At 36.5% G+C, this 23,741-nt stretch overlaps 1 protein-coding gene across 1 annotated transcript in view; it reads left to right on the top strand.

The window, feature by feature from the left end:
* Positions 1-410: 410 nt before the first annotated feature.
* Positions 411-23,741, top strand: part of LOC121740320 (polyribonucleotide nucleotidyltransferase) — a 152,902-nt gene continuing 129,571 nt past the window's right edge. The window contains exon 1 of the mRNA XM_042132988.1: positions 411-659. Within this exon, the coding sequence (XP_041988922.1) occupies positions 569-659 (91 nt within the window). The 5' untranslated portion in view covers positions 411-568. The remainder of the gene's footprint in view (positions 660-23,741) is intronic.

The following is a 23,741-nucleotide window of genomic DNA, read 5'->3' as shown; positions in this document are numbered from 1 at the left end:
AAATCGTTTATTAGGGTGGAAATGTACGTAGATACTTTGGAAAAAAGACATGACGTATTCACATAAAGACTGCGGAAAAATGTACGGTTGCTGTGCCTTTATTGTGCGAAAACATCTAGTTTACTTAGTACATCATTTTTGTCTCGTTTCATCATTGTAACGAGCTTTTCATCAATTTCATTACGAGTTTGTGAAAACGCGATTAATAAACGATGCAGCGTTTATTAATCGCATTTTCACAAAAACAAGTTATAATAACATCGAACTAACAATGTAATAACGTTTCGTAACTTAACATAATAAACTAAAATTGTGTTATAAATAATGGCAATGAAAATGAAATACGTTTTGCGCATGTGTTGAGTCAGCGACGGTGTCAGTTCGGTCTGAAACCACGGTGGGTACTGTATGCCGCTCGCAGGCAAACTACAGCGGACATCGATGTACAAACACTCATTTATCAATTAAAACCACTTCATATCAATATAAATATTATCAATTAGGTTCTATAAGGGTAGTAGTAGTGGTATTTTGAGTAGTTTGGTTGTATTTACCGCGTGTTGTGAAAATGTGGTGGATTCTCCGACGAGCGCGGCTGACCGGCGCGTCGCTGTTCAGCCAGGCGACCGGCACCAACAACAACAACAACAATAAAACAGGTTTGTTGAATCAATTATTTGACTATCTCTGTTCGATACGTCGGAAAAGTAACTTGAATAATAATGAGATATTGTATGAATTATCCTAGTTTTTATTATTCGTAGGCTGTGTAAATAGTTAGTCTTTAATGCTGTTTATTATTACTATCATTTATGTCTACTTCTATTTATATTTATAATTTAAACAAATTCCGTCGACCTCATATACAACACTTATAATTGAACACTGGAACCAATATAAAATGTTGAAATCGTGCCAGTAACTGTCGTTATTCCTGTAAGGATATACCTTACTACCACTTGAACTGTGTACTTTTTCAGAATAAGGAGAGAATGGATTGCTATAAAAAGCTATCATCTAAAGTCTAAGGCATTGCCAGTACTCTACTTTTTTTATACGGGCCACAAACACGTTTTGGTCTAGGTGTCGCGGGCTGCAACCAAAACTTTTTGGGTTAAAAATAGCGGTTTTTAAAATTAGCGATTTAAAAGTGGAAAAATTTTCACCACTTTCAAACCTACTGTACTATTTTGCCGGTGGTCGTGAATTTCAAAATGGTTTAACTTCACGCGGGCCACTGAAACAATCCCGGTGATTGAGTATAGCTGCTATAACCACATACACCTGACCTGACTGGAAATTTTGTTTTGTACATTTTCGTATGTTCACGTGTATCTTACGAGTTACGACCGCCACACAACAGGCGAAAATTATACAATATCTTCATTATTCTGTCAATCGCTAGTTCGACAGGTAGGCCTGCGATTAGTACGGCAGAATAGATCTCGCAGTATATATCCTAATAAAAAGATACTATTATATACAAAAATAATATTCATCCATCCTTCAAAAGTTCCTACGAGGAATCTACACAGGTATGCCATTTCAGCGACTCCGAGAACTTATGGCGACTACGCAGAGCGCTCCGAGGCGAGGCCAAGGAAGCCGTCACCGACTTGCTAATCGGCGGCACATTTGGCGCAGATTTGGACACCCAGACTTGATAGTCCAACAGTTCACTGCACAGATGAAAAAATTATCGCCACTCTCAAATAATCCATAACATCCATGCATTAAATTCCAACAAACTTTGTAATAAGTAATACTCATTTCCATAATTTATACCTACAGAGGTATTTGATATAGTCTGACCTATAAAAAATGTGGTGGGTGGATTAATTTTCCTCGCGACAGTACTGGCTTTGACAATAACTCGGGCGGACAGTCGCAGCCACAAATGTTTTATTTATAAAAGATGATGAACGTTTGCGTTCACTGGACGTGAGCACCTCTTTTATTAGGTACCTACTGAAGCGTGGGCCATTTCTTAGCTGTCACAGAGATCGTTGGTACTTAGTTTTTGCTAACTTACTTAATGATCTTTACAGTTTATTTTAATAGCTGATCCATGGGCGTACCCCCCCTTAGATCATGTTGACGTCCTACTAAGTATATTATCTAGTACTTTTATCTATAAAAATCAAAAATTATGAAAACGAATTTGCCATTGGTTTGAAATACTATATTTTTGCAACTAAAAATTATATTTTTTTTTCTATAAAAACACCTAGCTTGTAAAAAATCTGATTTGCCCCCCCTGTCCCAGAACCTAGGTAATTTGCCCCCCCCTCCCCCTGGCCCAGAACCTGGGTACGCCCATGAGCTGATCCACACACTTTTTTTGTCGTATGCTTCTAGAAATATGTTTGAGAGCCTGATCTTCTGATTAAGTTAAGTTGACATTCCGCATTTCAGATGGTTCGCTGTTTAATGTTAACCTATTCTTCTCAAACCTGTAGGCACACAACAATAAAATCAGTCTAGTCGTTTTGCGATATGATAATTTTATCCACACAAACTGCCCTACTTTTTGCTTTTCACCCCCGAAAAAAAAGGGGTGTTATAAGTTTGACGTGTCTGTCTGTGTGTGTATCTGTCCGTGGCATCGTAGCATCCAAACGGGTGGACCGATTTTGTAATAGTTCTTTTTGTTTGAAAGCTGACATGATCGAGAGTGTTCTTAGCTATAATTCATCATCATCCTGCTCAATGCTGGACAATCAAGAGCTATCTGGTTCATGAAAGGCTGTTAGCAACTTACAGTCGTTTGATGGGTTTTCGTTCGTGACATTTGTGAATATACAGTATACAATATAATATACATTATACACATTAACGGAACGTTGACCTGGTGCTGCAGCATCACCTGGTTATCAATAGAATATCCAACTCCTCGCCAACTTAGAGCAGAGGTTTCGTGTTTGCATGGGCTCATTTTAATTGTGATAGCCAGTAAGACGTGGATAAACAGTTAATATTTACATGCTGCTACTGCAGCATCACCTGGATTCTATAGGAGCCGAGCTCCGTATGAACCCAAAGTGGAGGTTTTGTGTTTGGGCTCATATTAACGGCCTCATCAAAAAGAATATTTATTTATTTTATTTATTTATTTATTTAAATCAGGCTACGTAGGCCCATACAATATATACCTTAATGACTAACATACATAAAAATTATATAAACTTAACAACTACTTTATAGATAGAGGATTACGACAGTCGGTGCCATACATTTTCATACACTGACTATTGTCGTGAGCGGCCGCGATCGATCGCGATGCACGGAATTGTACCCTAAATATAAAAACAGGGTGTTTATGATACTCTGCCATAACCTCCGTGTCAGAGGGACAGGATATCGAGTTTACACACCTGCTCCTCATAAACATAAACAACCCTCCACCCGCAGCTGGCAAATGTTACAATATTCTGTCTGTGTGTATATTACATGTACAGGCTACGTAAGTTTGTAATATTTGGGAACTATGGGGATATTTATTTGATTGAAGTAGCTCGAAAATGCTGCATAATATTTAAGTACCGCGCGGCGATGCACATCTGTAGGTTATAAAAATGGGGCCAAGTTGCAATACTGTTTGAGAGGATTACCATAATTTTACAAACACGAATGAAGCCCGTAACAACACTAACTGATGATAATAACAGTACTGAACCTCTGGAGTCTAGGCTCTATCTTCACCGTAAACCACGTCAACATTACAGCAGTAATTTGCGGAGTCGTAACGAACGGCGCCGCACCTGCTCGTAAGTGCTACCACGTTACTGTGTTTAGAATTACTATACTTTGGAGGTAAAGTAATTCTAAACACAGTAACGTGGTAGTATATAATTTAAAACTAATTTAAACAGTTACTATCAGATGGAAAATAAATGTGAGATCCATCGAAATACTGCCCTAGAGAACGATAATTCTCATAGATTGGAATGCTAAAATCCGTATTTTCCCACCACCTTCCACCTCCAGTTACTGTCGTAGACACGTAGAACAACGAAAAGTGTACGAGCGTCCCGGGTATGACAACCGACTAAAAGCACGCACCTCGTGGAACCATTTTTGGACTCAATTACTCTTCCATAGTTAATATTTCGGTGCTCAAGACTCAACCAACTTTAGTTCACATCTACGAGGTGTTATAAATTCTAAAATGATAGCTTAGTCATTTGTCGTTTTAGGCTTTCCACTACCGTGTCCAAAATTTACCGTGCGAAGCTTAATTTGGTAGTTTCAGGCCTCACAGCCTGCCTTTCCCGTACAACGCTAAATAATTTCGACGTTTTAGGCTTTCAGCTACCGTCCCTAAAATTTTCGCTTACGAAGCTAAAATGAAGAAATTGTTAGCTATATTAAATTATTCCGGCTTGTACTACGTCGGGTTATTAAAAATCAATATTTTAACTATCAAACAGGGATTTTCTTACTTATATTACCTACAGTCTAAAACCCGAAAAAAGAAAAAGAGCCATGCTTCGGCATGAATGGGCCGGCTCGACCGGAGAAATACATACGTTCTCACAGAAAACACGCGTGAAACAGCGCTAGCGCTGTGTTTCGCCGAGTAAGTGAGTTTACCGGAGGCCCAATCCCCTACCCTATTCCCTTCCCTACCCTTCCCTTTTCCCTTCCCATACCTATCCTCCCCTATTACCCTATTCCCTCTTAAAAAGGCAGGCAACGCACCTGCAGCTCTTCTGATGCTGCGAGTGTCCATGTGCGACGGAAGTTGCTTTCCATCAGGTGACCCATTTGCTCGTTTGCCCCTTATTTCATTAAAAAAAAAACGTTTTATTAATATGCAACTATAAGTATCTAGTACTTACCGATGATCACGACTTTTTGGTAAAAGCTCTCGTAAATACATTCCACATACAACTTTTTAAAATGATAAAAAAACATTTTTTTTTAAATTCATAAAAATGGGCCATGAATGAATGAATGAATTAATGGATCATTTTTTGTGACACTTGTCGACATATCTATAAGCGCTCAGTCGCACTCTCCTTATTATATCCTTCTTTTATTATATTATACGAAAGATAAAACATAATAATACAAATGAATAAACGCACTTATAGATGAAATCAACAGGCAGAGCACTCGGATACAATTAATATGGTGTAGGTGCGATGACGCGATCGTAATTTCCGTCCGGGACTGAATTCATTACCGTCCTTCCCCGCCCGGGCGAGGATCAAATACCAATTAGATATCCGATATTAATCCTACTTCTTCTAGAGACTAGAAGATTACCTTTTTCTTCTATTTTTATATGACTGCGTCAAAGGAGTATGGATCTATCTATCAATATTCAGTGCACACAATATACAAATTTTATTGACTTTATAGACCTGTACTTCGACGGGCCATAAATTATTATCCTTAGATATTAGCGAGAAACTTAAAATTTCGCACTTGTTTCACTTATGACACTTTAAACTTCCAAGGGTATAAGTTATTAAATTAAATAAAATATATTAAAAGGGATATTTATCTAGTTCTCTCTCCAAGCGAAGCCGCTGAAAAAAAATAGTTTATGTTTATTTAACTTACAAGTTTGTACGACAGTCTCGGCTCTAGAACTCAATAGTATACGTTAAAAAATAACCCACAATCCACATGGTGTAGTCGTGTAAAAACTTAACCAAGATACTATACTACAGTGTACCTCAGTCAGTTACCTCATATAGTTTTGAACAAAAGTTAACATTCACCCAAAAGAAAAACATGTTCATCGCTTTAAAGCCATTTAAAATGAAAATGTAATTAAAAGGTCCATTAATTACAAACTTATTATAAAATTACCTTTCAGCTTGTTAATTTTACACAACGGAATAAATTCAATTATAAAACATCTACAACAATATTCGTTCTCGTATTCTCACCTCTGAATTACCCGGCAAATTACTTAATAAATGTTGAAAAGAGCCAATTGTAACGTTAAATAATGGGAAACTTTTGTAAGGGTTAATTACATAATGAAGGTTATAAGGTTGGGCGCAGACGGGACACGAAATTTCGTGACGCGACAGAGGACGCGAGGGTAACTGGTTTTTAGTAGTCCGTCCGCGCTAGGCCAAGTCTTTCATAAGGAGTCGAAGCATAGCGAACCGAAATCCTTCCTTACCTTCATTAATATTATAATATATATGAAACTTTATCTTAATTATCTTAAAATCTAATTATTTCCAATTAGCATAAGTTTTCTAAAACTAGCTATCAATGATACATATTGCCATTGGTGGCTGGTTTTAAAAATATTTGTCTTAGAAAAGTAGTATTTTAATTATAATAGTAGTTATATTTCTTAAGGGTTATTATATTATTGTTTATAGTATATTTCATAAGTTCATTAGATATTGTGTTAGTGGAAACTTATTATTGGCTTACAGTTTTTAGAATAGTAAGTTATCCTTTTAAATAGAGCTGTAAGTTTTCTAAATAAATAAAATAAAAATAAATAAGTCTGTTTATCTGTAGCTGTTACAAACAGCTAATTGGTACGAACGATTTAATATGCAAATTAGAAATTTGGTACGAAGATACTACAAGGCCCGGAACACATAAGATCTTTTTGCGTCAAAATTACAGCGTGATAAATTGAGAATCAGCGCAGCATCCATTCCATTCTAATTTTGCAATTCTAAGTAAAGAATACGTTTCTAGGTAGATAATGAAGAAGCATTGCCTGATCGTGCACAGATATGCGATTTATCTTGCGATTTATTTTTTCAGAATGAGCACAATATTATGTACATTACGTTGCATAAATAAAGGTGAGTTTGCTATATCAAATTTTCATTCGACTCTACACATGAATCCTAAGTTTGGCACTTATGTACCTTTAACCTTCCCTAGAACTTGAGATAATTTATGTGTTTATTATCACGACATTGTTGTATAATCTCTGCCTTCACAGTTGGGATTATAAAATTATACTGCGGGCCGTTATATCATGTAAGTAAAGCCGTTTTCATAGCTATAAAATAAACATAGTAGACAACTGAATTTCGACATTGTGCTGAGGAAAGATAGGCAGTGATTATAACGTGTACAATTTGAAATATGCCACGTGAACCTTTCATTTTGATTCGATTAAATCCTTTTTTTTTCTTATAGAATCTTTATCTGATTGAGTCACGATATGATATTATAGGCTTATCTCTGTCTATTCGTGGCCTATACTTTCATTTTTTAAAAGCCTAAATGACAACAAAGAACGAAAAAGAATTGATTTTATTCTCATTACAATATTTCAAAGCGTGATGATACGCGTTGACTTTTGATTATTTCTGGGAATGTTAAATTAAATCTGGAATTTCATAGGAAATGTAAATAATATGTGACCCTGTTCCGATGCACGATCCCGTTCCTCGAGGGCTTCTGTGAATGAAACTAGCTACGGAATGATATTCATTTTTCATTCGTGAGGTATCTGATATTTATATGGAAATAATCGTATCTTTAACTTACCTGCTAACTTGTAAAAATATATTTTTGAGGCTTAGTTAGTAGTAGATTAGATATTACATATAATTTCATAAAATTTTAATATTGTGTAATTAATAATTATTTAAGTATATATCATAAGAATAATGAAAAAACATAACATTTAAAAAAATGTTATGTTTTGGCTAAATCTCATGTGAGATTAGGTGGGTGGGGATCTCAGCATATCTTATCATAGGAGGAGGTAAAAAACTGTTTAAAACTTCTCACGCAACTTATGAATGTCTAGACTCTAGAGATACGCTGTAGCCCTGTGCGGTGATCGGGGTGTGTCAATTACACAGGAACAAAGCCGGTCTTACCGCGGCTTGTCATTGCCTATTGAACGAAATACGCTTCAAATTGGATCGTTACGATTTCATCGATACAGATTACAGACTAATCGCTGTTTAATTGAAAGCCGTAACTTTGAGGTTCCATAACGAGAGAAATAAGTACCATTATGGCATTTTTTACTATGGTGTATCGTTTTAATAGTAAATACTAAATCTTCTAATATTATTAATGCCTACCCTTCTTACCTCTTCACGCCCTTACCGCCGAACCGATTTTGCTGAAAAGTGAAATTTGGTATGGATATACTTTGAGTCCCAGGAAAGGAGTAGGGTACTTTTTATCTCGGAAAATTGTACTGTTACCTCTCGAGAAAGGAATTTAGGCACAACGGAGTTGCGGTGCGAATCTTGTAGAACAATAAATACAAACGTAATTTTTATTGTTGCCCATTATGTTGAGAAATCGACGAGTCATTTCTTTATGAATCAATTTCTCTAAAGTGCATATTACATAATATTATGATTAAGAACGTATATAAAGAGGAACGTATATAAAAGTATGATAATTATATTATGATTGCTCAGAATAAGGCGAAGTTAACTGTGCTTCAACTACAGACAGTTCTATATCATGTACCTTCGTATAGAGAGTCTTTTACGAAATAAAATTATTGGTTTCGAATAAACTTAAAGTAACGTAAGTTATTGGATCGAACACATTGATATTGCATTTCGTGCGATTGAATTTCATAGTACAGTATTTGAAATAAAAATTTAAAAGTATTTGTAGTTATCGCTTGAAAGTTTCGCTCTGAAATAACTTGAGTAAATTGTATCTGACTGAGCTGCGCCGAGCGGGACTCAGGGCTCGTTTGTTATGAACTGTGAAAATCACAGATGTCTGTGCTATGTATTATTTGAACGAAGCCAGATTCTATTGCGTTCGTTGCTCCGTTGCATTACCTCACCACAGCGACAACTCAACGCAACGGAGCATGACGCCTCGCTCTAAAGCCCCCCCCTCCCCTTACCATAAAAGAATGTCGATCGAATCCGGTTGAAGTGATCGCAGGCCGAACTGACCGTGCACAATTTATGCGTGGGAAAGCCATGCTTCGGCACGAATGGGCCGGCTCGACCGGAGAAATACCACGTTCTCACAGAAAACCGGCGTGAAACAGCGCTTGCGTTGCGTTTCGCCGAGTGAGTGAGTTTCCATTCCCATCCCTACCCTCCCCTATTACTCTATTCCCTCTTAAAAAGCCGGCAACGCACCTGCAGCTCTTCTGATGCTGCGAGTGTTCATGGGCGATGGAAGTTGCTTTCCATCAGGTGACCCGTTTGCTCGTTTGCCCCCCTTATTTCATAAAAAAAAAAACATATACGGGAGTGCATAAAACGAGTCCGGTCCGGTTGGCCTTCCCGTATATCCCTCTTACAAAAAGGGCGAGCTCTAAAAAGTAGCGAAGTGTATTAATTGTTATGAACGAGCAACCGCTTCCGTTATGAGAAAATCTTTAGTATTATGAAAAATGCGGAAGGGATTCACAAGAAACCTTAGTAACCTGCGAAAATTGTTACAAGTATTAAACGAATATTTAATGTAAGAAGATTTGTTTTGGTTAAAATAAATTTGCTACATCCCTTATTCTTTCGTGTGAAGAAATTGCTTCATTATCATGGTATTATGACGCGGCTTAATGTGATACAATTTTGTATATTCCTTCCTTCCCTTTTTTCGTGATTTACAAAGAGTTAGTAGAGTTTTAACATAGCATATTTGAAATGCGTTGACGATATACTTTTTTTAAACATGCGCATAATATGGAGACTGTTGCATGTAGAATTTCATTTAAATCTAGTTTAAAATACGTGAGACGTCATGTACACATGTATATGACCGCGACAGGAGTTTAAAATCTTTGTGTTTACAGCTTTAGCAGCTAGCCCACTAGCCAGTGCGACATTTGTGAGTGTATTCAGCCGAGTAATTGAAAATGTTGAGAACTTTGCGGCTCTTGAAATTCAAATGGAATTCAAGTATGAAATGAACGAAATTCGGTGCCTTTTTGTGCATTAAACTTTAAAAACTGGTATTTACTTTCCAGCATAATTTATGTAAAGACTCGTAAACGTCGGTAGTAAAGGTGAAACTGTAAAGTAACGTAGTAGGTACTGTGCCGCGTAATTCCCTAGTCGCTTCAGCTAAGAACATTTCATATGTCCATACTTCCATACTTCTATACTTAACATTGTAAATGCGAAAGTGTGTCTGTCTGTCTGTCTCTCTTCACGCTCAAGCCGCTGAATCGATTTTGTTGCAATTTGACATGGAGATATTTTGAGTCCTGAGGAAGGACATAGGATATTTTTTATCCCGGAATGTACGTTTCCCACGCGATGAACGAATTTTGGCGCGTTGCAGCTTCACAACAAATAATGTTACTTACGTCACACTTTGCCTTTAATATATCAATAACAGGACAATAGCCCTTACTGACTTTAATTTAATCATCTATATGCGTTATATTCAGTTCAACTTAAATAATATAAGTAATAATCTTAGTCAAGGAAACACAAGGAGTTAAAGTAAATCTTAAATACCGTGTAGGCGCTCGTGGCGTAAAATTAGGCTGAGCCAGCCTCGTCATCGAGCTCTAATGATTTTCATAATCCTCTTTGTTTCCAGCTTAAACACAATATGTCAAAAAGGTTCCTCTTTATGTGTAAAGAGGCTCAGACGTCCTAAGTAATATTAAATTTGCGTACCTATTCTATTATTATATAGTATGAATTTATTTGACGTAATTGGCCTAGTTAAAGAAATCACGCATAATTTACCAGTTGAGAAAATTCACAATGAAATTATATTCTAGAACCTTTTCGAGCTAGATAAATATACTTTGAAATTTTAATGAAACTCTTGAAGCTAATTAACTTTGCAAAATTATAATGTCGGCGAGATGATCAAAAGTCGTTAATGTCACTTTAATGAATTGTTAATTATTATGAATTCATCTACAATTAACGTTTGAAAACGCTTTTAGATTTGTACGGAACTCCGTAGTAATTAGGAAGTGTAAGGTTTTATGGGACTCTCTCCACTGTTGCTTATTATAGGCCTAGCGGTTTATATTCTTTCATGTTGATAGGATTATCCAACGCTTGATTATTACCTGCATTGGTAATTTAAGCAGTACTATAATTATTTAAGTTCTTTTTTTACGTAGGGTAAATTGAGATTTGATAAAAAGTGAACTGGAAATTGTATAAGCAAGGTACTCATTATCGGTATCGGTATGAGTATTGAGTATGCAAATACCCTCGGCTGCAGTTAATGAGATTCTTGTCGGAGTGCCTCATACACACCTCGTATGCCTCACAGACACCTCGTATGCCTCGCAGACACCTCGTACATCTCACAGACCCCTCGAGCGCCTCGCAAACACCTCGTATATGTCACATACGAGGCGCCACTCGTACGGTTCGACGTGAGACTTGACTAAGCACGTGTTGAGATATAATGAGGTGCATTTACTAGGAGATAACACTGTATTACTAAACTTTGAGATGTGATTGTGCTGTTGATTTTCCTTCAGCATACACACAAAGCTAGATTAACATTATATAGGCAGCGTGTTAAGCTGTTTCTGCCTTGTGCGTATATAAATATTTCATATTAAAAAAAACATCAACTGCCAATTAAGGTGACGCCGCATTAAAGTAAAAAACCATGTTGGATATGTTTTAGATTGCTTGTTTTCTATGAGAGGCCGGCCCGCAATGGAAACAAGCAATGGAACAGCAAAAAATGGAAATGGTTTTTGTCGCGTAATTTAAAAACCATAAATACATTTCATATAAGCTCTGGGCAAATTAAAGTGTATGCTTGGACCAATATCAAATGGAAGCTTAAATCACTCTCCTTTGTTGGCGAAATAGGAATCCCTTTTTTACAGAGGTCTTTTTGAATAATTATTCTGTGTTATAAAAGTCGACCAATCGCGCTATGCTATGGGTAATTCAAAGATAAAGACATGATGAATACTGACAATGAACTTTAATCTCTTATCTTTAGTCATTGCTGAGAAAAATCGATATCGCTACAGCCAATTTATCAAGGCGCCGCCTTTAAAAAGTATTGCCGTTTCTGGATTTTTCTACTCTAAGAAAATACCTTCAAGTTAAATCTGGTTCATATTATAGCTAGACAACGCCCGCAACTCCGCCAAAAATCATTTATCACACGGGAACCGTACATTTTTGCGGATAAAAAGTATCCTATGCCATTTCCCGGAACTCAAATTATTTCCATATCAAATTTCAGCAAAATCGGATCAGTGGTTTGGGCGTGAAAGGATTACAGACAGACAAACGCACTTTCGCATTTATAATATTAGTATGGATCTATATTATCGCTGAAGTATCGGCAATCCACTTCAGACTCTATCATCTAGTCTTTACTCAGCAATCGATTTGCTGTACAATGACAGGCCTCCCCCGGCGGCCCACTGCGGGCGAGGGCTCGGCCCTTATTTTGTTAGGGTCAATTCAGACATGAACGCGACGATGCGACGATCATGATTCAATGCGACGCGTAGACGTATTTCTGTATGTGGATATGTATATGGATTTGACAAATTTGCGAGACGTTTCATACTCACGAAATCTGTCAGTTCAATACAAATTTAGAAATACACGTGGCTTTGCGGTCTGAATTGACCCTATCGGTGACTTTCCGATCTTTGCCCGCGAGCAACTGGCCCAGTCACCATAGGGGGATGACCTCGGAAAATCGAGATACCCTGTATATTACCACGTAAAAGCTTGTAGTTTGGCATCCTAAAACAGTTCACAAAATTCACATATAATTAAGGATGGTCGCAAGTTTTAAAAAGTCACAAAAATAGTTTTTTTTAATACTTTTTTTGCAAATATTTCATTTTCTATGCAATTTACGTTTTTTGTATAAATAGGAAAGTTGTAGAAGATTAAATTCTCTACAACTTTGTAATCTCTATTTTGTAAACAGTTCAAGGTATAAAAAAAATATTAAATAGAAAAGTTGTAGAAAATTTAATTCTCTACAACTTTTCTGTTTATACCAAAAACGTAAAACGCATAGAAAACGAAATATTTGCAAAAAAAGTAAAAAAAAAAAACGATTTTTGTGACTTTTGACCCCTGTTTTAAAACTTGCGACCCATCCAATTACATGTGAATTTTTACGTGGTAATATACTGGGTATCTCGATTTTCCGAGATTTGCTCCTAATTTGGCCTAAAGTAATCACTAACTAGATTGAATTAGACTAAACCGCGACCGACAAAAAATCAAATAAAATGTCATTTTATGACATAGGCTATAGTTTCAATTTACTCAACGCCACTAGTTTGTACGCACACACAATATGTCAGTAGAAAATTATACCTATAATAGTCTATGTCATAAAGTGGCATTTTATTTGGTTTATTGTCGGTCGCAGTTGGCCGCGTAAAAGATCGAAAAGTCACTTATAGTTCACCGAACGTTTTCATTATTTTGTCTCCGCATATCCTTGAAGAAATGTGTAGCAAACAATATTGGAACTTTTTGGATGAGGATGTCATTTATTATTTTTTGTAGTGTTATCCTCTTTGCTCTCAGCTGCATTTTTATTATTAGGCTTCTATTTTCTTTCTTTTCGTTCTCCCAAACCAATAACATTAACGGTAGCTAATTTCATTAAAAGCAGGTCAGTTACGTGCACTTGGCACAGAACCTACTTTTTACATGCTCATCCGACGCATGGATCATCTTGTGAGACAATAAATCTGCATAATAATTGTCCTAAGCAAATTATCGGGTCAGGAAGACATCGTGTCACGAACCATAATAGAAGGGGTAAAATGATCTTGGGGGTTCCTAGTATCTGCATAGCAATATCGATTTCAATTTTAACAATCTGAAAGTCGCATAAAACTGACGCAACGAGGCATTTCGCGAACAAACTTCGCCACGAAAAGGACATGGAAACTTCCAACTTTCATTTGTTCTTGTTTTTCACAAAGACACTCTTTAGCGATGAATTTTTCAGAGCTTTTCAATTTTATTTCCACGAGAGTAAATATGTAAGGAAAAGTTTGGCAGAATATTTAATGTTGACAAAAGTGGCTTCAGAGGGTAGAGTTTATAAATCTTTATAAATATATTACATAATATATTATATATTTGCATACTATGTAAATAGTAGAATATGCTTAAGTCCAAACAGAAAAATTGTAACACCTTTTTGTACCATATTCTGAGCAAATAAATGAATTATGAATTATACAGTACTAGCTGTTGCCCGCGACTTCGTCCGCGTGGACTTAAGTTTATAGCGCGCGGTGTCAATAAAATTGGTGTCAAAAGCTTTTTAAAACCCTGGTACCCCTTAAATCAAAATACCTAAAACAGCCGTGTAGTGTGCACATAATATGATTTTTTAAAATTAAACTTTTTTATACCTTTTAAAGCTTATTTAGCGTTACACAACTTAGCTGCATAATGCATTACACAACTTTAGCTTTTACCAATACCCATAGGCCATAAACTATTTAGTATTTATTTTAGGTACGTGAGTTATTTAATAACATGTATAACAATCGAAAGAATCGAAATATTAACTCGATATGGTACCACCTCTTATAGAAATACGCATGAGCAAGCAATAGCGCGATCTAGGGGACTCTTAGTGCCATCTATTTTGAGTTTTTGGAACTAACTTAGTTTGACCAAATTTACGCATTTTCACCCCCTTACAACCCCCTTTTCCAGTTAAAAAGTAGCCTATGGCCTTTCTCAGGCTTTAGACTATCTGTGTACAAAATTTCATTACAATCGGTTCAGTAGATTTGGCGTGAAAGCGAGACAGACAGAGATACTTTCGCATTTATAATATTAAGTATAGAACGTGTACTCGTATAACAATCGAAAAAATCGAAGTCCAAGCTTGACATGGTACCACCTCTTATAGAAATTCGCCTGAGCAAGCAATAGAGCGATCTAGGGGACTCTTAGCGCCATCTATTTTGAGTTTTTGGAACTAACTTAATTTGACCAAATTTACGCATTTTCACCCCCTTACAACCCCCTTTTCCAGTTAAAATTTCATTACAATCGGTTCAGTAGTTTTGGCGTGAAAGCGAGACAGACAGACAGACAGACAGACAGAGATACTTTCGCATTTTTAATATTAGTATAGATAAACATTATTTATAAATAATGTTTATACTGTAACGATTGTTCAAGGTTTTTTTATTTACTTTCATGTAAAATATAACTTTAATAGTATTATACTTGCTACAATATTCATAAACTTTTTCTATCATTGGTCATATTGGTTCACAAACATAACTATAATAATAGTGTCATGTAATATCTACTATACTCATTACTCCTATTATGTAGAACTAGCGGCCACCCGCGGCTCCGCCCGCGTGGATGTCGGTTATCGCTGCAAAAAGACTCTCAGGAAAGACACGGTCAGCAAAATGATTCCTAGGTCAATTCACAGACACCGACACTAACATCGACGACGCAGTCATTATCCGCACCCCCGCCTTGGTGACGCCCACTTCGCAACGGGCCGTGCAGCAGAAATTGTAATATTTTAATTTCGCCATAACTTCAAAACAAAACGTACAATTTTAATCATCAGACCAAATATTTTCCACCAAATATTTAATACCAAATTTTTTCGACATAAATTAATGAAATAATTTATTTTGATAAGGATTAATAGCATGAGTAAAATAAACTTGTTTAAATGTAGTCCAAAAAAATTCAAGGTTTTTAAGTTAAAAAAAAAAGGTTGTTGTCTCTCACTCGACATAGATAGGTATATAGATAGGTAAATACAATTAATTAGAACATTTTCTGGTTCTATATTTTATAATTTATAGTTTAGGCAACGTACGCAAAATAAGTAACTTTTCTGGTTGATTTTTTACACCTTATGTCCGAAAAACCCAAATATCTAACGGAACCCTATTTTGTTCCAGAAATTAAGCTTGTGTACTTGTGGATAATGTGGCTTTGGAATGGTGAAATAATTTTAAAATCGGCCCAGTAGTTCTTGAGCCCATTCTTTACAAACAAACAAAGTTTTCCTCTTTATAATATCAGTGTAGATGTAGACTATACTATGACTATGTGTCGCAGTAAACAGAACGATTACGTCTCGTCCTGACCGCAGCACTATTCGCATACTGATGAGGCTGTACACCACTGTGAGTCATATTATACTACACATTTACATACGTTTTACTATGTATGATGTAACGTTTCAGTCCCTACATTATATACACCATGTTCGAATGTTCATTTCTTTTACAGCCTCTATTTATATTCACGATCACAAAAAAGGGGGCTTTGTTGGAAATTATTTTGTACAAATAGTAAGTTAATTTGCAGCAGGTCAGAGGAGCGGAAAACTAATCATGGGCTTTTTTTATTTTTTACCTTAGCTTTACCGGCTAAGGTAGAAAATATTATGTAGGAATTGGCGAAGCTTTTCACAAGAAGGTTACAAAATATTATCGAATCTTAAGAGGATTCCACACCGCCATTTTTCCCATACAAACGCTGTCCCCTGTTTCCTCCCTGGATAATGCTAGTAGAGTTATAATTTTTTTCCTGAATATCTACGGCCACTAATACAATGTCCCTATGTTTTCCTTTTTTTCATAATTTAATTATTAAATAAGATATGAACGTTCAAAAACCCAAAAAAATGGCCAGATTTTCCACTGTGTTCAAACGTCCAGAAAACAGATTTGGATAGATTATAAAAAAAGGAAAACATAGGAACACAGCTCAAGCCTTTTTTTAATCTTTAATGAAAAAAGTACTTAAATCGGTTAAGTTTTGGAGAAGGAATCAGGGGACAACGAATCGTTGATTTTCTGGATTTTCTGCAGTTGTCTCTATCGCGTTCTGCGGTATAGGCTTGAGGTAAGGGAGACAGCTATAGATATTACACGTACTTTTTTTTCATTTCTCTAGCTGTTGTGGTATCCTCTTAAGTAACCAAATTCCCAGCATACATTTATATTGAGTGCATGAATGTCCTACAAAGGAAATTCTTGCAACAAGACGCTCGACCAGGCTGAATTAATTTACTGTAGAAATCCAAGTGGAAATACTAGCTCCAATCTTGGACGGCTAGATTTAGTATTTGTGGAATTAATATATGACATTTTTCGATGATGACCGCATCTCTCGTTTGCGCCAAAATTAGTTTATCTCACGGAAACCGTACATTTTTCCAAGATTAAAACTATTATATGTCCTTTCTCGGGACTCAAAGTATATAATATAGTGCAATACTTAAGGAGAGTGCTCGGTACTCGATTCTCATTATATAATTATAATACAATATAATTTTATTACATAACTAGCTGTTGCCTGCGACTTCGTCCGCGTCAACAAAGTATAGAACCAAAGATAAGAAAGTCCGCTAACAAATATGAAAAAAGTAAAATATAACCTCCTCCTTTTTGGAAGTCGGTTAAAAAGTAGCCTAAGTTACACCTTACTATATCAGCTATCTACTAAAAAAAGTCCCGGCAAAATAATAACAATACTCCCCACACCGGTTTCGGTGACGGTGGCCGGTTTCATTGAAACCAGGCCAGGTACGCAGGAGTAATTTTATAGTGCCCAAGTGTGTGCGCAGTACACAAGAGCACTCTCTATTCCTTTTACTCTCATAACCCAGTGGGACGGAAGACCGACACGACTGGCGAGAGATCAGGCGCAGGACCAACTTTTTTACATGCCCATCCGACGCATGGATCATCTTACTTGTCAGACAATCAGGTGATCAGCCTGCATTGTCATTGTTGTTTCCAACGCGGGATTCGAACCCACGACCTCCGGAGTCGAGAGCGACGCTCTAACCACTAGAACACGGAGGCGTTCCCGGCAAAATAGCTCCAGCCGTTTCAGAGATTAGCCGGAACAAACAGACAGACAGACAGACATACAGACAAAAATTGTAAAAAATGTTGTTTTGGTGTATGTATCGTATATAGATTCATATGCATGTAGTAAAAAACGGTTCTTTCAATATTACAAACAGACACTCCAATTTTATTTATATGTATGTATGTATGTATAGATTGTAATAAAATTAGGTATTTCATTATTGACCAAATTTCCCTTTAAATATATGAATCATGGTATAAGTAAATAACGCGGCTAGGCAAGTAGTGCGGCCGGCGCGGCGGCATGCGCCATCAAAGGAACACCGAGCCGCTACTCTTCCCGCGTGCGGTGTCGTTGCTCAGTGATCAATTGATATCGTTTTTGCATATTATTTTTGTCATATAATATTATATGTTTAACCAGTCATGTCGCATAGCTGTGCAGAACAAATAGAGTAAAATTCCCTTTTACCTGTGAGGTCACAGAGCGAAACACGCCCGTATTAAACTCTGGACGAACAGACTCCGTCCCGTGGGAGATCGTTTTCCAATAATTGAGATGTATTGCGCGCCGTATCGGCAAATAGAATCAAGTATAATTGTCATTGGATAGTGGAAAATAACATTGAATTGTATGTATGGACTATTATATTCAACGTTATTAACTATAATAGGAAATTATTCGATGAAGCGCAGTAATAAAAACAACTGAAGAGAAAATGAATCAGCGAGCTGACTGAGAGACTGAAGAATAGGGGGATAGAGGGGGCGATATGATTATTCTCCTAAAACAATCGGCCAAGTGCGAGTCGGACTCGCCCATGAAGGGTTCCGCAGCAGCAATAAGGTTTATTTTAATGAAATTAAAAGGTTTTTGATTTATTTTTATATTTCAGTTGGTTTAATGAATATTAATTTAAGGTATTTATGATGTATAAAAACTACTTGCTAGATCTCATTCAAACCAACTTTGGAAGAGTCTCTCTCGCAAACCATTCAGGTTAAAAAAATGTATATTAGGAACTTCAATATGATTTTTGAAGACCTATACATAGATACCCCACACGCATAGGTTAGATGAAAAAAATTTTTTGTTTCAGTTGTACTATTTAATAATTTTTCCATTTTTAGTATCAAAATCTTAATGCGGTTCACAGATTACATTTACTTACCAAGTTTCAATAGTATAGCTCTTATAGATTCGGAGAAAAGTGGCTGTGACATACGGACGGACAGACAGACATACAGACAGACATGACGAATCTATAAGGGTTCCGTTTTTTGCCATTTGGCTACGGAACCCTAAAAACGACGTCTTTAATACTCAAATATAAGTACAGTACCCAATTAAATCTCAAGTTTCGAATAGCCACTTCAGTAAATACTAAATAGGTCTGCTAACCACTCGCTGCTTGTCGTTAGAACTTTCTTTGAATGCTCAAGAATCTATAGTCATTGATGTTATTCAGTGGTCCTTGAATACAACTTAGAAACGATTAAGATTTTTAAGATTGCTTTAAGAATTCCCAAGACATTAATAGGTCAAATTTAAATCAAGGGTTCTAGAGTCTACTTATTAAAAATATACTGTACCATCGAGGAAATTTATTCCTAGGCAATTGACAAACCAACGTCATTTGGTCGGATCATGTCAATTCAAAGTTATCAATTCAAAGTGATCTGTTGGCTGGGTTTGACATAGCACGATCAAATACGTAGGCCCGCCATCTGCCTACGAATCAACTAATCAGTACATTGATTGGTAAAAGTATTTCAGTAATATAAGGACACCCACACTACCTTCATAATATTAGCATGGTGAGGGGGTAGAGAGGTCACCTGAGTAGCCCTTACCCTCACGTGAGGGCTCAATGGGCCGACGTATTAATTACGGTTAATTCATTATTTCGGATATCGGAGCCGCCATTGTCCTATATTTAGAACACTACCACGGTAATTATTGGACACTTGAGATTCCGGCCGAAGTATATTGTGTTACAAATCGTGTCACCAGATTGTCACAGGTAATTTGAAATTCAATGAACAATGTAATAAAGTAAAATAATAAGTAGCATTCATCATTTATGACACCTGTTTAAAATAATGTAAAAAAACTTTATCCGAGTTTTGGAAATAATATAAGCGCCTAAATGTCGCCCGCAACTATAAGCGCCTAGATGTCGCCCGCAACTCCATTTCGATTCGTTTATCGCGCGGGATTTATTTTCCGGGATAAAAAGTGTCTCAAAGTATCTTCATAACGAATTTCAGTGAAATCAGTTCAGTGGTTTGGTGTGAAGAGGTAACAGACAGACAGACACACTTTCGCATTTATAATATACGAGTTTTTGCCCGCGGCTTCGCTCGCGTTAAGAAGTATTATTATATACAAACTTTCATCCCCTATTTGAACCCCTTGGGGTTGGAATTTATCAAAATCCTTTCTTAGCGGATGCCTACGTTATAACATCTACCTGCATGCCAAATTTCAGCCCGATCCGTCCAGTGGTTTGGGCTGTGCGTTGATAGATCACTATGTCAATCAGTCAGTCAGTCACCTTTGAGTTTTATATAGAAGTATGGAAGTATGGATGGCCACACAATACTGTCAACGAAACCCCCTAAAGCCTGCTGTAGTTTCAGACGTTCGCGTTGTATATCGCGTCGATCTCAGAAACTCAGATAGCGCGATTCAGGATTGCTCGCCTTTGGATCTACTGCAAATACATTGAGAATTAACACTCACCGCGATGCCACGATTAGCGCATGTTTCATTTCACAAACTTCAAAAAATCAAGTTACTACACTCTACGTTATGTCATATTCCAGCGTGGACCTACCATAAGAAAATTATTTAGGACCCTGTTAATTAGCATAACATAAAACAATGATTTAATTATTACCCGTTGAAGAAGAAATTGTGTCATCGTCTCTCGATTGTTATGCGCGGGTTGTCGGCTGTTCGAGCACGCGCTCTATTAAAATATACAAATTACATCGTTTTCGAGCTAATAACTTTACACTTAATTAATTTTAGTACATGAAAGGCGAAATAAATCATCTAAATAGAACCTTATCGCCCTTTAATTTAACAACTACGTATCCATCACCGTCTTTATTTTAGAAACGAGCTTTTGCCCGCGGCTTCGCTCGCGTTAAGAAGTATTATTATATATAAACTTTCATCCCCTTTTTTAACCCCTTGGAGGTGGAATTGATCAAAATCCTTTCTTAGCGGATGCCTACGTCATAATATCTACCTGCATGCCAAATTTCAGCCCGATCGATCCAGTGGTTTTGGCTGTGCGTTAATAGTCAGTCAGTCAGTCACCTTTGAGTTTTATATATATATAGATTATTTAAATTAGGTCCCCTACCTAATTTAAATAATTTTCAATTTTTTTTGTCTGCCTATAAAATTGATGAAAATACAAATAAAAATACTCATATTCAAGAGTGATTTGAAATGGAAAGTTGGTGCTACGAATAACGTAGCTATGCTACGCCTACGTAGAACATGCTACGCTGTCGTAGCATAGCTACGCTGTCGTAGCATAGCTACGCTGTCGTAGCATAGCTACGCTGTCGTAGCATAGCTACGCTGTCGTAGCATAGCTACGCTGTCGTAGCATAGCTACGCTGTCGTAGCATAGCTACGCTTTCGTAGAACGAGTACGCATAGTAATAGTACGAATAAAATGACAAATGCGTACAAATTGAAATACAAGCATAGGCAATTCCTTTGAACGAAGCCCTTTGGTATTATAAAGGGGAACAATAAAGGCGATTGCGCCTCTAGTGAGCAATAAAAAGCGGGCAGCATGAAAATGTGTCGCAGTAAAATATCGCGCGGGAACGAACCACCTTTATTTATTCCAACCATTTCGATCCGATTGTATTTTTTCAATCTTCGAATTCTCGTGGCTCGAATATTTTCGCTAAAAATGTTATTGTTTTCATTTCACATTCGCTGCGAAATTAAATATCATATTTTATGGCAGACTGTTTAAAATTTAAATACAATATCTATTATTCATTTTAAAGTGAGCATAAATAAAATAATATTATTCATATTATAATAAGCGATCCGTGAATAAACTCAGACTCAAAAACCATTTCTCACCGTTTAAATATAGACCTTTGAAAATATAAGTAAAACCAAATTTCTCGCTCCGTTGGTGTCAAACGCTTTAGAAATCAATCATCGACGCCTCATAAAATACATATTTTTATAAGTTTTAGTAGACTCGTCTAAATTGAGCGACGACTCTCGCCTGATCGAGCCCGTCACTCGTCGAACGAGCTCGAGTTGGTTGTGTGGGTCGACAAAGGTAACAAACTTCTGTAATTTTTATTATAATGTGGTTTACGAGACATTATTTGAAACAAGTTACATTTTTTCATCAAACTGGATGAAAAAACTTTAAAACAAAGAATAAACTTCTCACACAAGAGCCTGCGAAATCAAAGTTGAGATAATAAGATGAGTCAGCATTGAGATTCGACTCTCAAATACAGGTCTTTTGCTGGCGCAAGCCTCTTAGACCTCCACAGAATAAATATATATACAGAAGGTGCCACAAATTGTACCTCAACGTCACGTCGTCACATTCTTTTATACTTTGCTGTTTGGGTGAGAAATCCTTGATGTTTTTTTAGCTCGTCTTCTGTGCACACAATTCTGTGACCAGCCGTAAAGCGCAGAACAATCAGCTGGATGCCCTTTTTATAAGCTCTAAAACAAATTGCGTATTCTGCCGGGAGAGTTTTTTAAATGAGCCTGACGAAGGACAGACTTTATGGAAGTTCCCGAGATAAGATAAAAGCTCGAGAGTTGGAGCTTTGTTAATAAACTTCCTTGACAATGACCTTGTAATCTATATCTAGTCAAAATCACATGACTCTTTAGCCAGTTAAGATATTATTATCTAAAACAGGTCATAAAAATCGTCGTGTGGTTAGAGAGCGCAAAGACATATTTTTGCATTAAGGCCACTGACCTCCATTAAATAAGTACGCTGGACTTATGATACCCTTTGAAATACCAGCTATTTTTTGTGCCTATTCGAAGCGGAATCAGCGCCCCCAATGCGGGGGAAGAGAACAAAATCTAACGTAAAAATGACGTTCGAAAGTCACCATATTGGCGCTGATAGCAGTAGCGGGAGTACTTGGAACTAATACTAGTTTTTACAACCAATAGCGACGAAGCGGCCATTTGCAAGTTACGTCAGATTTAGTTCTCTTCCCCCGCATTGGGGGCGCTGATTCCGCTTCAAATAAGCACAAAAAACAGGGTATCATAAGTCCAGCGTACTTGTATAATGAAGGTATGTGAATAAGGCCAAGTGTTATTTATCAAAGTGGGATTTGATATAACATGTCATAATTATTGAATGTCGCTTGCGAGTTGCGACTCGTTGTGACAAATTCGGAATTCCATACATTTTTGACATCTAAATACACCATTAATAGGATCTAAAAAACTTCAAATGTTTTCGTTAATTAAAAAATTAACTTTACATTAAGTACACTATAGACATAACAATAATCTTACTCAGTTGCACTTAGTATTTAAAAGTTGAACATAGTCTTTATAAATTGTTGATTCCTAGGTAAATATTGTATAATTCTTATCTTAATATAAAAAAAAATATTGAAGATATTTTGTTCTGAGTTTTTGCAAGAAGATTGATCATATAAAGTTGATAAAATGCCATAGCATATTTGGACATAATCCAAGTTCACATATTCAAGCTACAATATGTGCCGGATGCCAAACCCTTGTACTGAAAAACATCCATCTAATGGCCTATACACATGATAAGGCTTTTATAAAAAAATATTAATGGAAAATAAATTAGAACTGGGAATAGAAATATTAAGATTTAACCGTTCGCCTAATAGTTCTGAAACTACAGGAGTAACTGACGATATTTCATGCAGATATAAAACAGACCATGAAAAAGGATAAAGGGACAATTTTACG

Source organism: Aricia agestis, chromosome 3 (assembly GCF_905147365.1).
Source record: "Aricia agestis chromosome 3, ilAriAges1.1, whole genome shotgun sequence".
NCBI classification, from domain to species: domain Eukaryota; kingdom Metazoa; phylum Arthropoda; class Insecta; order Lepidoptera; family Lycaenidae; genus Aricia; species Aricia agestis.
Note: the sequence above shows the minus strand (reverse complement) of the source record. Positions and strands in the feature narration are given on the sequence as shown.